The sequence below is a fragment of the Necator americanus genome, chromosome I (genome assembly GCF_031761385.1).
Source record: "Necator americanus strain Aroian chromosome I, whole genome shotgun sequence".
Taxonomy (NCBI): Eukaryota; Metazoa; Nematoda; class Chromadorea; order Rhabditida; family Ancylostomatidae; genus Necator; species Necator americanus.
In genome coordinates, this window is record NC_087371.1 from 22087116 (window position 1) to 22102358 (window position 15243).

The window sequence follows — 15243 nt, forward strand, 5'->3', positions numbered from 1 at the left end:
CTGGCTCCTATAAGTAAGTATGCAGCAGTCGTGCAGAAATGCGTAAGCGTTTGATAATGGCCTGTGTGCGTGCACAGCACCGCACACCAAAGTACATCTACTTCACCAATGAATGAAGATCTACGTGAGGTGTGTGTTCTGGTTGGAGAACTAAATTCAAACTCAAAATTTCCTCATCAACAAGATGTCCCAACGGCAAAATAGTGAAGCTCTTAAGTGGGGGTGATGTTCGCTTCCACATCCTTCAACATTGTACTTGAAAGTGTGTTCAACAGTTGACGATTAAAGCCAAGTAGAAAAAAGACTTCATTTACATATGTCAAGCAATACATCATTAAGATGGAAGCCTACAGGCCAGGAAAGAGTTCATCTAAGTTCTCGATAGTTAATACAAATGTTTACATATATTACAGTACACCGGATCCCCATATCTCAGAACATTAATGAAAGGAAGACGTGAAATGAGTTACAAGCAAGTACATCGTACATCTAATGCACTTTATTCCACATCCCGAGTCCTTCTCAGCGTGGTGAATTACAAAAGCCCTCGGTAATTAGGAGATATAGAGAAAACTGCTGCCTTACCCGACAACTATGTCGATTGTGCACACGTTCCACGCTGCTTTACGATTCGAGCAGTGGAACAGGCTGTAATAATCCAGTCATTGTACAAATCACGAGGAATACTTCAGCACACTTAATTCACGTTGAACAAAAAAAAAGTCTTTAAAATATTTGCAGTCATTTTCATGAAACAGATGAACGTTCAGAGAAGCGTTAAACAGAGCGGAATGGATGCAGCGAAAACATGAACATACAGCTCAAGTGCCAGCAAACTTCACTGATGAAAAGTAACAGCCAAGCGAATTAGAAAGAAAGAATAGAGAGGTACTACTCCAATCTCACTTCCCCAATAACCTTCTTTTGATAGACATTTGCTTGTAAGTTTATTTTGAATGTGAACTATGAACATCGCCTTCGTTTTTTTTTTACTACAGCAGTCATAGTTAGAAAAGATAAAGTGTATTCACTGTAACAATTGCATTTCTCGGAATCTGATCAGGAAAGTTCTGTGCAAAATCGTGCAATGCTCAAAGCTTTGAACCTTGAAGATAATCTACTATAATTATTTTAGCACCTATGCGTTGAATTTAATCCTGAAATTTCACGACGATCACATAGAGCTTCCTCGTGAGAAATTGGCCTGCCGAGTAATTTTGGTGGGAGTAATAATTTGTCGAAATTTTTGAGGCTGTGAAGCTTGAATAGTACCCAAAAACATTTCATCTATCGAGCGAGATAAATAGTCAATCCGATTATTAAGAAAAGAATTACAATGAAGGCGAATAGGAGCATCTTTTTCTGACGAGCTTTTTGATTGTAATAGACAGCCTGTTGGATATTGGTCGCACCCTGTAAGCAACTATTAAATGTGAACCGCTGACCCTAAATTTGTATACCACAGGCTAAAATTAATGCTGATTAAACAAAACGCGTACAACCCTTTCGTTCTAAGCTATGAACAAACCAACAATAAAAGAAACTCTAATGTTCAATGTCGACTAATCCTTATGCAGCGTCGGTACCTGTTCAACGTGAATTTGTGCATGCTCCACGTTCGCTTCAATGCTGTCAACCATATCGCCTTGATCGTGGACAATTCGCGCCAAATCGGCAAATATTTGATTTACATCTCCTATGTCTTGTTCGAGTTGTTGCAAAGCCTGAATAAGTGTTTAAGATATTCTTTATCGCAGGTGCATTCGTTAATTCAAGTTTCCCCAAACCATGCTGCCATGTTGCTGAAGCACGACTGAGACAAGAATAAACGAAGTTAAAAAAGGATGGAAAAAGTGCTAAATGCAGCGTACATAGACGTAGTTATTAATAAAAAATAACTCGAAACAATTTGTGCAGTGACACTATCCAAAGCCACAGGATCCTTTGTATCCAAAGGTCCAACGCTGAAAGATCGGATACACCGCACTCTTTAAATCAGCGTGCGGCACCCCGTTAGTGACCGACAGTGGAACTGATGCCCAGGCAAACGGTCGAGGCCCACAGGTCTCCTGCCTTCAAAATTTGTGACATACAAGATGAGTTTAGGACTCATCTCAGTTTTAAAGTGTAACGACTCCGTTGAAAATAACTTAAAATAGTTTTTTTTTGTTTAAAAAGTTTATGTTGGAGAGGATTACCCACATGCTGTCTCTCCTTGAATTCATTCAAATTAATTTGCTGCTGGCGCTGCCTTTGGATCTGCATATCGCGGTCGTTTGCATCATTCTCCATACGTTTCGAAGCTTCCGCATCCTGCTCAGCTGCATCACGAATCTGCAAGCAAAAATCCAAAATATCGCAAACCACTAGTTTTTCAAACGAGCTTTTTAGATTTTTCTTCGTAATCTTAAGCGTGCCACAACTTAAGTTTACCCAAACTAATTCATCAACACTTTCTCAGATCCATAGTGACATTTTTGATGTTAAAAATTACAAGGTATCTAGGCATTTCTGTACAAAGCAGAGACAGAGCACATGAGACAAAAACTGAGCGTAATCGTGGGTAATTTTCAATTCGAAAGACCCATTGCTCTATTTTTAACTACCGACTCTACCTTAAGTCAAAATTTTTCAGTGTTTTAGGGGTCAATATGACTGACTATCCGAAAAAAAAAACGCTCTTCACTCCTTAGTTCCTGGACCAGTTGGATAAGTTTAGTGAATTTCATTGTATGATACAAAACAAGGAGAAAACACTTTTTGGTTGAGATCCCTAATTAACTAATTTTCTTCAATTAAAGGCTAGTGTTAATTAGTAAGAACGAAGAAATGAAGTTGAAACTGTCACCGGCATAGCTCACGCTCATCCAAGAGGAACATTATGCAAATAATGCAATTTAGATGAATTATGAGAGAAGATACGTGAATTGATGTTTTAAACCATCTTAAGTAAGTAATATTTCACCTGACGCATGCTGGCCTTCTCTGTTTGAGCAGCACGACGTTGACAACCTTGTAATCGGTTCAGAACACCTATATATTCATTCTGAAGACGTTCACGATGAATACGCAATGACCGCTGAAAAGAAAAAAATTTCTTTGACTGGTATTTTCATGGTGAAGGATAAAACATATCTAACCATTGTTAAAGAACTATATGCAACACGTGAACTTTACAACTTCCAGCTAAACTTAAACGAAGATAAATATCACAATAAAGCGGTGATTACATTAGCATTGCTCAGCTGAACAAGTTGCTTCATCAGCTGATTCGTCTCCTTTGACAACATCTGAGCCTTGTGCGCCAACTGAAACAATTGTGAGTTTGATTTTAGTCAAGGTATTAGGTTCATGTCAAGTAAAACTAATCAACATAGTCAAACTTCACAGTAACTACCTAATAGAATTCTACTGAAAATGTCCAAATTGTGCCCCCTGAACTGTGCATAAAAGTCGCATAGCGTCTCACCTCATTGAAATGCTCACGACATTGTTCGCTTTCTGTCAATCGGGCGACGAATGAATCCAGATGTTGTACTGAAGAAATATTGATGTACTTATCACTCATAGTAACCAAAAATCGTCTATGCAGTTAGTTATCTATCAATGAGGGGTGAAACATCAGACTTCCTTAACCGTTGAGCTCCTGAAGCACTTCCACATCTATGCGAAATTTCTGTTGAAGAGTTCAAGGTTCTATGCTTCTCGAAGAGTGCGCGACAAGAAAGTGTGTTTGTAATACTCGTGATCTGTGACACCGATTCAGGTCAATAAGTTTACAAGGATGAGAACATAACAAGTATGAAAATATTTGATGGTGAGCAGAAGAAAAAAACGTTGAAAAAGAGGGTCTCAGCAAGGCTGCTGTTCTCATACTTTCAGCAAGCAAAAAGTCATGTTCAAGCAAACAACATGATACTATTTATCGATTCCAATATTAATGATATTTTTAATCTATTCTAGTTTTATTTTTTTTACAGGGCGAGTGTACGGTAGCGGTTAGAGGTTCCACTTCACGATGGATCGGAGGTTCGAATCCGCCTTAGTGCTTGCCAAGCTTTTCATCCCTCCGGGGTCGATAAATTGGTACCAGACTTCTCTGGGAGGATAAAAAAACACTGAATTGACACATCGGCTAGCCACCGCAAGTTATTGCAAGGCCAGTTACACGTTCGTTAACCTCAAACGATTCTGAATTGAAGTGAATGTGGGGGGCGCATCCCAAGTAGATTGATTAACGCCGAAACGTTATCCTTATCCTTTTATTCTATTTTTATTCTGAAATCTACTAGATACGTTTAAATACTGATTAAAGCTCATAATAAGAGAAAAAGAGAAGGTGCACAGGTCGAGTTACAGAGACACGACGAAAAAAAAAACACTCTGTTTCGAGAATGTGAAAATGGGAGGATGCAGCTTCGACACCTGCTGAGTGAAACTTTTTGCAAAAGAGAGAGGAACTTGAAACTACTTCTAAAAGATTGAGCATTTAATTACAGGTAGCTTTGAACAAGCTGAAAGTGGACTGAATAGAAATTAATGGCCAAAAATGCTCAGATTCTGTGCACATCGTTTTGTCTGAGAGATCACAAATAACTTGTTGTTGAGAGAACCAAGAAAAATATTTTAGGCAGTTTTTCAGAGGTTTGCTATGCAAAACAGTTATAACGCTGTTGCCCAAAAAAAAAAAAACCAGTAGTACCACTGTTTTGTAAGCCAAGCCTTCCTCTATGGAAAGCCACTCAAAGCATTTCATTAGGTAGTGTTATTTCGAAGTTACTCGCGATATTCCAGACCAAGCAACGTGCTCAGAACCTCAGCTTCTTTTGAACGTTAAATTCTATTAAATTCAAGTTTACACTACTGAAAACTATGTATCAATGAACTCTTCATCTTTTAGAAGTTTCAACTATCTCTCTTTTGCAACAACTTGCCCCAGTGGAGTGTCGAGCATGCGTAGTCCCATTATTAAATCGTCAACACGCTATACATATTCAAAACAAAATGTTGGTGCTTCCATGTTACTGTCGAACACCTGAAACTTAGTATGATATTTTGTGGTATAGGTAATTATTTAATGTTATTTTATGCAAAATTTTGTAACATATGTAATTATTTAATACTAAGTAACATTCTGATTATAATTGTGACCACCTCCCTTTACGACCCCGAAGGGGAAATCTCATCACATGTTTGACCCTGGTAACAATTTATATAATATGTTGTCCTATAATCAAGAAAACATGCTTCCAACAAACAAAAAAAATAGACGCACAGTAACGTTCCAGAATAAAAAAAAGTAACTTCTCACACCTACCTTGCTGTCCCAGTTCTTCAATGTTCTCCTGAATCTTCTTAACAATCGTACCATCGTTGCTATCAAAATCCATATCACAGGCCCTAGATGACTACCGCTGCGGTTCCTCAAATCCACCTATTTTATTCTACCCCTCAAACCATCGATGCGAAATTCGCAACAGCCAGTCAGAAGGCAATGAGCAATGCGATACCAATGCACAGGCGGGATGAGCAAGATTTCCTGACCACAACAAATCCCGTCTCAACTACAGTTCGGGACATACTATCAATATGTGACAAAAACGTTCGTGAAAACATAAGAAAAGAAATAAAAAACATAACATAAGAAAAGGAGAATTAAACACCAAATAAATGAGAAAAAGGTATTTGCTTCAAATAAAGCGCTAAGGAATACAGCAGTACGTGTAGAGCTAGCAATCAAGCACCAATCAGCTGACTGCTGTGAATTCCACAGTGATAGTCCCGAGCGACAGACTGAATCATAACACGTAATCTCATCAACTCAGAGAGGCAGACTCGTATTCGCTACAAAGTATGCGATAGCATCCTCTGAAAGGATATTAGCATTGACTTCAGCGAACAATCCACTAATAAATTCCTTTATTTACAGTTACCAACATGTGTACATCAGAATTCCAAACTAGATATACATAAACACAGCATGAGTATCGAATAGCGTGACCCGATACAACGAGAAACGGCAGTGCTCAACGGATGCAACGTTGGCCACATATGTTCGGACAGATATAATTCTACTTTAGATATCAAGAAAATAACAGCAGAGACATCTCAAATTTCAGCCACATGTACGCGGACACTGTGACTAACAGTCTGTAACAGGAATAATGATATTCTAAATAGGAAACGTGAAGAACTAACGACATCAGCAGGTGTTCCCGTTTGCACTGCCTTCTTAACCTATAGCGACGGAATAGGAAACGAACGGCTAGTCTAAAAAGGCTAAACAAGCGGGAAAGTCCGAGCAAGCAACAATCACAGGACAATCCCGTCTTTTTCTGACGTTTACCAAAGGCGGAAGGTTAAAAGATGGTTCAGGAGCTTCCTGTGAAACGAAAACAATCAATCAATGCTCTTCCACAACCACAACCTGGCCGAACAAGGTAGAAGAAAAGATATCACACAGAGAACATCTCGAATGAGATATGTTTCCAACTTTCTAACGACAACAGAGATGCTAAAAAATACATAGGTAGGAGATTTAGAGTGAGCTAGACGGCAAAATTACAATCAATATACGATGCACCACAGCCTTCGCATTGCTGCAAAGAGATACAAACAGTTTTATGAGGTCGCTACAAACATTATCAGCTAAAAAAAATCCACGTTAAACAAGATGAGTGTAACGCCAATCATGCATCATCCACTTCCTAACAGTCAAAAAAACAAAATCCTTATTTGTCGGTTATTCATCAGAAGCAAAAGACCTGCTGATTTTTTGAAAGTTAAGATAATAATGAAACGATACAGTCAAACGCCATGTTAAGCAAAGAGAAGCGAAACGAAAACGCCTGAGTAATAATTCAATTCTAGGCAACTTTTCCGATAACCTATGAGCAAGCAAATCACCAAGCAAAATCAAAGCCACTCATCCCTCATGCGACACCTGCCTCTCAATTAGTGCAGCCATATCCTCGATCTCCTCATCATCTTCGTCGTCATAGGGAATGTCACGAGTTTCCTCCTCGTCGAGTAGCACTTGCTGGTCTCTCGACGAACCATTTACTGTATCATCGTAGACTCCTTCACAGAAACTATCATCTGCACCAGTTGCAGCATTATCATCCTCTTGTTCATCCTCAGGCACGTCGAAGTTGCCTTCTCGCTCCCATCGGGCCCGTTTTTTGGCCAACTCCTTCTCTATTTCGTCGTCTTCATCTCCACTTCCGTCTCCACCATTGAGCCTTCGTTTTAAAGCTTCTTCTTCTTCTTCTTCATCATCGTCATCTTCTGATAAAACCTCGTCCACCTAAAGTGGTCATAAGCACTGACAGCAACAATGTGTAGATGAATTTTAACGTGAGACAAACAAACCTCATGTTCCATGGCAGCGATTGTTTCCTTCTTCATAGCGTCGATACTGGTGAGCTCCGGGATAATTCTTCCGCCCAGTGGGCGCCCCTCAGGTGGTTTCGAATCTTTAGTAAGTTCAAACTCTTTCTCGTCGGCCTGAATTAAACGAATAAGTCACGTAAGAAGTGAATGCAATACAAAATAAAAGCCAGCTCTTGAGTCGAGGATGCTGACGGAGAATAGCATAATTGTTCTGAACAGTAATAAACACTACTACCTTCATCAGTTTTTCAACGCTAGCATATAGCCAATGAGGTGTTACTATTGGAATTCCCAGTTTACATGCTGCCATGACTTTCCTGTAAATCGAACCAATGTTAAGATATAAAAGTGGATTGAAAGCACATCTAGAGTTCACTGAATTTACTATGAAAAATTTTTTCAAAGAATTAATACACGGTAATCGAGAGCTGGGAAGCTTAGATAAATTAACCTTTATGAAAAATTCTCTTAACAAATACGACATAAATTACAAAACATACGTTGTGCCCCATCTAACAGCTACCAAATGAGTTGTTTGCTCATTCACCTGATCTGCTACCTAAACCGGAAGGATTGTGTGCGGCAGCTCTCCGCTATAACTTACAATGATAAAATATTTGACAATAAAAAACCTACCGTGGCCCCGAACTGCACGCATAGTCTGTATGCTTCCGAATGTTCAGGTTTAACACCAAGAGGAACTACTCCAGATAACACCACGACCAAACCACGTAGGATTTGCTTCTTCAAGTAGCTTATCACCACCTAAAACAGAATCATTTGACGTCTTTCAATTTTTCTAAGAACCACTTCACAGTAAGAAAAGTGAGCAAAGCGTATTAAAGCGACATATTACAAACATCAAGGTTTCAATAACTGTGACAGTCAACGATGGATAATATGTAAATACAACATGCTCTATCTGATTCAGCATAAACTGTTGCTCCTAAACGACAAACCTTAACGTCTCTAATTTCTTTTGTCTTCTCGTAATGTTTGTAAAAATTAGAGTGTATGTCCGTCAACATTCTTTCAATGTATTCCAAAGTGCGGTCGTGCTCTGCATCATCCTCTTAAAGAAGTTTTTTTTTTTAAAGCAGGGATCTTGGGCATTAAAAAACTGCTAAAAGCCTTACCAACATCGACGGGGAGTAAGCCTTCTTTGGATGCACCACAGGGCGCATTGATATCGCCCACCTCTTTGAAAAATCTGTACGGCTTCACCTATCGGAAAAAAAATGACAAGCTTAACGAAAATCTCACACATCCTATTTTTCTCATTTATAGTGAGTGATGAAAACTATTGAAGTGTTCTAACATGGATGAGAAATAGAAGCTCAACATTGTCATGGAATCCGCATACCATTTACGCGATAGTCGGAACCAGTGCTACGACCCCTTTACTTTTGGATGATTGGCGAAAGAACACTCTTCACTTTTGGACTGCTGGCGGAGGAACCACTTCCCCCTCACTTTGATACGCTTGGCGGAGGGATCCTCATCACTTGAGTTACACCCTTTAATCAAGACCTCCTTCAAATGAGGGGCCCGCTCCTCCCTATCGCACCTGTGCCGCCTACCCTAAGACATCAATAAATGAAATTCAGACTTAGATTCATTGCCAAATGAAATGCAAATTGCTGCTCGGAACTTCGAATAGTCTCATTTAAGAAGCCAATATAAATTAAGTGAAAGTAAACATTACTCGCAGATCTCACCTGAATAAGGGCTTCGGAAAATTGCCAAACGTCAGCACGATCGTCAATAATGACTATGAGCTGATCACCGCAAGGGAAAAGCGCCCTCAAATTCCTGGTTTTGTGTTGTGCAGAGAACAACTCATCTCTTGACAAAATTCTTTGTGCAAACAAAGTCTTCTTTGGGTCGAGAATCTAAAGAAAACCCGTGCAAATCACAAATTGTAAAACAAAACTACTTAAAATTTGTAGCAATTAAAGTTGAATTAAAGCGAATCAGAATTACACAAAGAATTTGGACAGTGTGCTGAATCAAATAAATAAATAAATAAATAAATAAATATATATATATATATATAACGATCGCAACAAAAAAAAACCTACCTCAGCAATTTTGTGTGCATACTGTCGCTGTCCGTACGTTATTATATGCATCTCAAATAGGGTGCTCATGTGCTCAAGGAATTCGTGCGTGTACGGTCGCAGTTTTGTGTGGTATTCCGTTCCAAACATTTTGTAAGTGTGAATATCGCTATGCTAAAAATCACACCTACTGGACAAAAACAAAAAAAAATTCGAGGTAAGGCAAAAAAAAACATATATTGGATATTTAAAAGACTCTGCTTCACCTTTACAATACCAGGAATTTATTCTGTTGTCATTTTATGTAGACAGACACTTTGGGATGCTTATAACAAACAAGTCAACAAAGTAGGACTTCGTTTACACCGTAATACTACTAATTTCGCACCCAAGCCATCTACCCTTCTATTAATCTTCCAACTACTCTGATAATATTTCCAATCACCGTTGTCAAAAAAAAGGAAATTGGATCAGCGAGCTTCTGCTCATTCGAAGGGTATGACGAGCGCAATGTCTTCCTTTTAACGACTTCGTGAAGAAATCTGATTTCTTCTTGCTGCGCATTCTATAATCTCGTGCAATCAAATAGCTTCTGCTCACTGACTGTCGTTAAAAGGTGCTGCTTGTCCGGCCCACCTAATCCTGCTTTCCATAGTTTAGCCGTACGTTGCTCTTCGATCATCGGACTCCAAAATTACTGTTTTACTGGCTCAAAAAGAGGCACTCCTAACACTACATTTTCGACGAAGCGTCCTACTGATCACATTTTGCTCCTGTTTGTAAAACCTCAAGATTTAGGTAAATGTAAGATGAACGGAGATGTTAAACAAATATGCACAGCGCTGGACCACTTTTTCCTTTTCAATACATTTTGGATCCACTTCTCACAAAACTGCGGCTTTCTTCTGGCCAGTTTTTCTGAGTTAGTTCGTTCATCAAGTTGATGTCCCGGGTTAGATACACAAAGCATCTGAATATACTCATTACGTTGAGTATGAGACATCACAGACCATTCGTTCCTCATTAATGCGGGTGGTAGAACATGCAAACCTAAGGCTGAATAATGACGTTGAGAATAGATACGAAGCCAATCAATGTTGTAAAGTCAGAGGGACCAATTTCATATCTTTCCGCACAAGATCTAACATTCCTGAGCTTGCCAGCTGTTTTCTTTTCCTTGAAATTCAGATGAGAGAAATCGAAAACTTCGACACTCACTCTGAGTTTCATAATGTGAATTTAAAGAGAATGGAGGAATTAAAATATACATTTGGCCTCTTTTCAGGCTTTGTATCAAAACATATGAATTGTTTTTTTTAAAAAAGGTGATACCATACAAAGACAAATTCGAATTTCTGGATAGAGTAAAATTCTGCATCGCAGAGAAGCAAAGGAATGCGAAAGACTTCTAAAAGCTTAGACAGCCCTTGATGCAAAGCATTTGGAGTGTTGTAGGGAAGGATTTCCCTGTCGAAATATTAGCTTTCTCTGCTCAAAGATTTTCGGCTGAAGCGCGCTCAACATGAAGAGGAAATTTTTCAAATCTGCTTTTGGTTAAAAATAGCTATAATCACCTTATTCGGATCAATTTTGAATGGTCGATTTGTAGTGTGAATAATCGTCTGATCGAGATCTACTAACAACACTAATTTGCGTGACGACAATACATTCTTCAGGTCTGCGGAACCAAGCTCCTTCGCTAGCTGAAACTAAGAAGCGGTAACAGGAAAAGGTTTAACCGCGCTTTTTTTTGTAGCATCGAGGCACACCACTGCGAATGTGACCTTCGAAGAAACTAACGTCATCAGAAACAATTAGCTCAGGTACATGGTGAATCATTGACACATTCGCTGTTGAATCCTCTCGCCGTTGTCCTGCGCGACCATCTTTTCTGGAACAACATATACATTGATAAAAACGGAGATCCCAACAGTAGAGGGACATGTTTGCCAAGTATTAATATTAATCTGAATTGTTACAATTTGGTTTACAAATTATTCCGAGAAAGAAGCTTTGAATATAGTTGTCGAACTCCAAAACATTAAGTGATAGATAAAGAGAAGATTTAGCGTATGATTGAAATCTCCTTGCTATGATACGTGCTTAAAAAACACTTCCGGAATAGGTGTTACATTACTGCAGTATGCTATGCACTAAGTCCATCAGATTCAAACAATAAACCCTATTATTTTTTAGTAAGTATCTGCGGATAGTCACACTTATGTTCTCGTCGTTAAAGATATACATGCAGTTTCGCTGTATGGTACATTTAAATTGATGCAGCAACTATGTACAATTGCAGGTCTTTGAGAATAGTGACCGTAGAATGCAAGAGCGTCATCCGACCAATAATTGAGTACGAAAGAACGAAATCGAGCACTGCACCAACCGAGTAAGGCTAAAGTGCTAATCTCAGAATCGGCAAAGTGTGCCATCTACACTATCCGTGGCGTCGCAAAAGCATCGCGACGAAGCTGCTTGAAAAAGACCCTTCAGAAATTTTCTTGAGAAGATTTGGTACAAAATAGCAAAAAATCGTAAACTCACTCTCGAAGATCACGTCCACACGTTGCACACATATCTTTGATGACAATAGCGTGTTGACAAGGTTCTATTCGAGCGATCAACATATCCTGAATTCTTGTGAGATCCCTGACAAGAAAGGTAAGGACCTGACAGAAGTTTACCTGCACCATCTCGGCCCCTTTCTTTGCTGCACGATCAAATGTGACAACACCTTCAATTGGTGCTTTTAGTTTAATCATTTCGCCAGACGGTGTTTTGTATTCCAGAACCACCTAAATTAGTACTACTTGAATGAAATTGCTGGTTGCAACGTATGAGGCCGTAAACAGACTGGTTGAGGGAAATTCGGGGAATGTTTAAACCGTGGTAGCCTCGGCTGTTGTTTCGAAACTATCTTAACTCTAATGCATTATTCAATGTTTTTTGAATGTTCGCATGTTTTGATGTCAGTTGCTACATTACCTTTCTATCACTGACTTTGCCCTATGTCAACTGTTTGAGTTTTACAGTTGTCGTTTTTCTTACAACAGCAATAATGACCAACAAGCAGCTATATTCATATGCAATGGAGACAAAGTGATTACTGTGGTTACTTTAGAAAGCAGAAGAAAATAGTAGATTCAAAACGACATGAATCTACTATTTTCTTGCGGATGCGTTTGAAGCGGTGCGGTGAAGCGTAGTGGTAGGATCGAGTGTGTGAGGACCCTTGTTACCAGCGTTCATTGCTGCAGTTCGCAATGGTCCACCGCGATTCCAGCCGCTCCCTCCACCGAGCTGTTCCGAGCGCAGCCGCTTCATGACGTTTTGACCTAACTAAAGCCTTCACATTCAGTTGGAATAAAAAGATGTAAGTGCGCATGTACAGAATAGTAATATCTTCACAGAGAGAAAATGTTGCATAGATAACTATCTACATGTATCTACCCATCTTACATAATTGAAAATGGGAAAAAAAATGTTTTTTTTTTTTAGCATACCAAGCTATTCGTTTCCTGTTCACATACGGTCGAGAAGAATTAACAAAGTTTGGTAGCGTTTCCACTATCAGAATTGTTCTTTGTACAACTGGTGTCATTATATAGATGTCGAATTCCACTTCCACCATTTCTTACACAATTCAAACCATTCGTTTTCATGATTGTCAACAGAATTTCATCACTACGTTTTAAACTAAAAATGAAAAAACCTTCGTCTGGCATTCTTATTCAATTATTTATTTATTTTCCTCTTAGCACTACTTAAAATTTTATCAGCATATACTGTTTTTCTGACGCGAGCTCAAAAGGTTTTCTCCAAAAAGACGCAACAACAACTAGTGCTCACGTGCAACTCAAATTTACTGTTCTAGTTTTGCACTAGATTCCACTTTGGGTAGTAGAGGGAAGTGTAAAGTTTCATTCGAATTGCTTGTTGAATCGGCTTCACTATCGGCAAAATAGTGCAATCGAAAAAGCTGTTTTTATTGATTAGCCTTTAAATTTCAACGGGTTTAAATCATAATCTTAAAACCACGTCCTTCTTTATCTTAAAATTTGCCTTAGATTATCCCATACATCTATTTCACTTTGTTTAGGAGAATAAAATATTCACCGGAAAAGTACCATGTCTATGAAACTGGGAACTTCAACAGAACCTCTAGGCATTCATCTTCCTGTTCCTTCTTATAAAGGATAAAGGATAAAATTTCTGGCGTTAATCAATCCGCTTGGGATGTGCCCCCACGTTCACTTCAATTCAGAATCGTTTGAGGTTAACGAACCAAGCCAGGTACCAATTTATCGACAACGGAAGGATAAAAGGTTTGGTGAGCACTAGGGCGGATTCGAACCTCCGATTGATCGTGCAGGAAGCGGAACCTCTAACCGCTACACTACACCCGCGCCTATATCTTCTTACAGTTAACCGAACTTAACGTTGAAAGTACCACACTCAGAAGATCAGTAGGTCTAGAGAATTTGGTCTAACGGTAATGCAATTTTAACCCCTTTCCTCCTCTTCATACTCCAGAAAGCATCATTATCGGCGTCAAACCAACCACTAACGGAACCGACTAAACTACTAAAGATGTCAGATTCATATAATGAGATAATTCCACAAGAACATTTAGCTTAAAGAATGTGCCGGTGTAACGACGAGTTAATCAACTAGTCGCCATAAAGTGGAGCAATCTATATGAACAAGACAACAAAATCTGCTAGCATTTGTCACTTTTGAAAGTTCTGATCAATTTACATAACAGGACAGTTAAAGACAGCATACCACGAATCTGGGGTGGTACGGATTTCAGGTGGAGTATTCGTATAGGGGGTCGTAGATTATGGAGACCGGGGTGGTTCCGCTCATACCTCCCGCATCATTGCAAACACCCGCCTCCAGAATGCTATTTTCTAGGATGCCTTCTATTGCAGCGCGCCACCCTTGCACGCGTACCCGCTTATCGGGGCCTTACTGCCTATCGGGGCAGTCCGAACGGATTTTCGACGAATCGCCGGGCGGCGGCGGCGCCGCAAGTGGTGGAGCGTTGTAATAGATGGCGTCGTATAAAAAAATCCTGGAGGTGGCTATTTGCAGTGATGCAGGGAGAGATGAGCGGAACCACCCCCGTCTCCATAATCTACGACCCCGTGTACGGATACTTCACCTGAAATCCGCACCCTCTCAAATTCGTGGTATGATGTCTTTGAATAAAGATAAGATTTAGAACCCAAACCATATGATGGATAGATTGCGCGATTATTCATTTCATCATTTTCATTGGAATATCCACTGCGATAGTTATTATATGACTGAGATAAGGGTCAATTACGGTATAAATTGCAAAGATGCTATTGTCGAGAGAGCTTCCCACGCTTTAAAAACGTTCCGATTAACACGACTTAAACTAAAACATCTACTAACTGCCCATATTGAGAGTGAGGATGTAGATAGGTAAGGAGAAAAGTCTGCACATACCGCGTCTTTCAACACATAGCTCCCATCAGTAGTTTTCCGCTGCGTCAGAGTGCTACCCGCCTCGGCATCCTTGATGCGAACCTCCATTCACTTGTGTGATGTCACTATCGTTTAGTAGCTTCGGAGAGAACACTAAGGTATGTGATTGCGATGAAAATTCAAAGTCGATCCTTCTAACGATCTACCGTTGATGATCACAGATTTTAAAATTGGCGGATGAAATGTGTAATGATAAATTATGGCTACACCCTAGAACGCAACGAACCTTATTTTTAGAGAATTTATTAAATTAAGAAATTCAACAGAACAA

The 15243-nt window shown here is 39.4% G+C and overlaps 2 protein-coding genes across 2 annotated transcripts; both read right to left on the minus strand.

Moving 5' to 3' along the window:
• Positions 1-1287: 1287 nt before the first annotated feature.
• Positions 1288-5390, minus strand: RB195_006483 (uncharacterized protein; the record flags this gene model as incomplete). The annotated part of the gene is made up of 7 exons (XM_064179593.1): positions 1288-1413; positions 1587-1724; positions 2203-2334; positions 2966-3079; positions 3231-3308; positions 3470-3537; positions 5318-5390. 7 exons carry the CDS (start codon positions 5388-5390, stop codon positions 1288-1290), a joined length of 729 nt encoding a protein of 242 aa, XP_064036536.1.
• A 1535-nt stretch (positions 5391-6925) lies between these two features.
• RB195_006484 (uncharacterized protein) lies at positions 6926-15020 on the minus strand (the record flags this gene model as incomplete). The annotated part of the gene is made up of 14 exons (XM_064179594.1): positions 6926-7306; positions 7372-7506; positions 7628-7709; positions 7893-7947; positions 8025-8157; positions 8352-8464; positions 8529-8616; positions 9111-9284; positions 9474-9626; positions 11027-11155; positions 11253-11343; positions 12000-12085; positions 12140-12250; positions 14934-15020. 14 exons carry the CDS (start codon positions 15018-15020, stop codon positions 6926-6928), a joined length of 1818 nt encoding a protein of 605 aa, XP_064036537.1.
• Between the last annotated feature and the right edge of the window lie 223 nt (positions 15021-15243).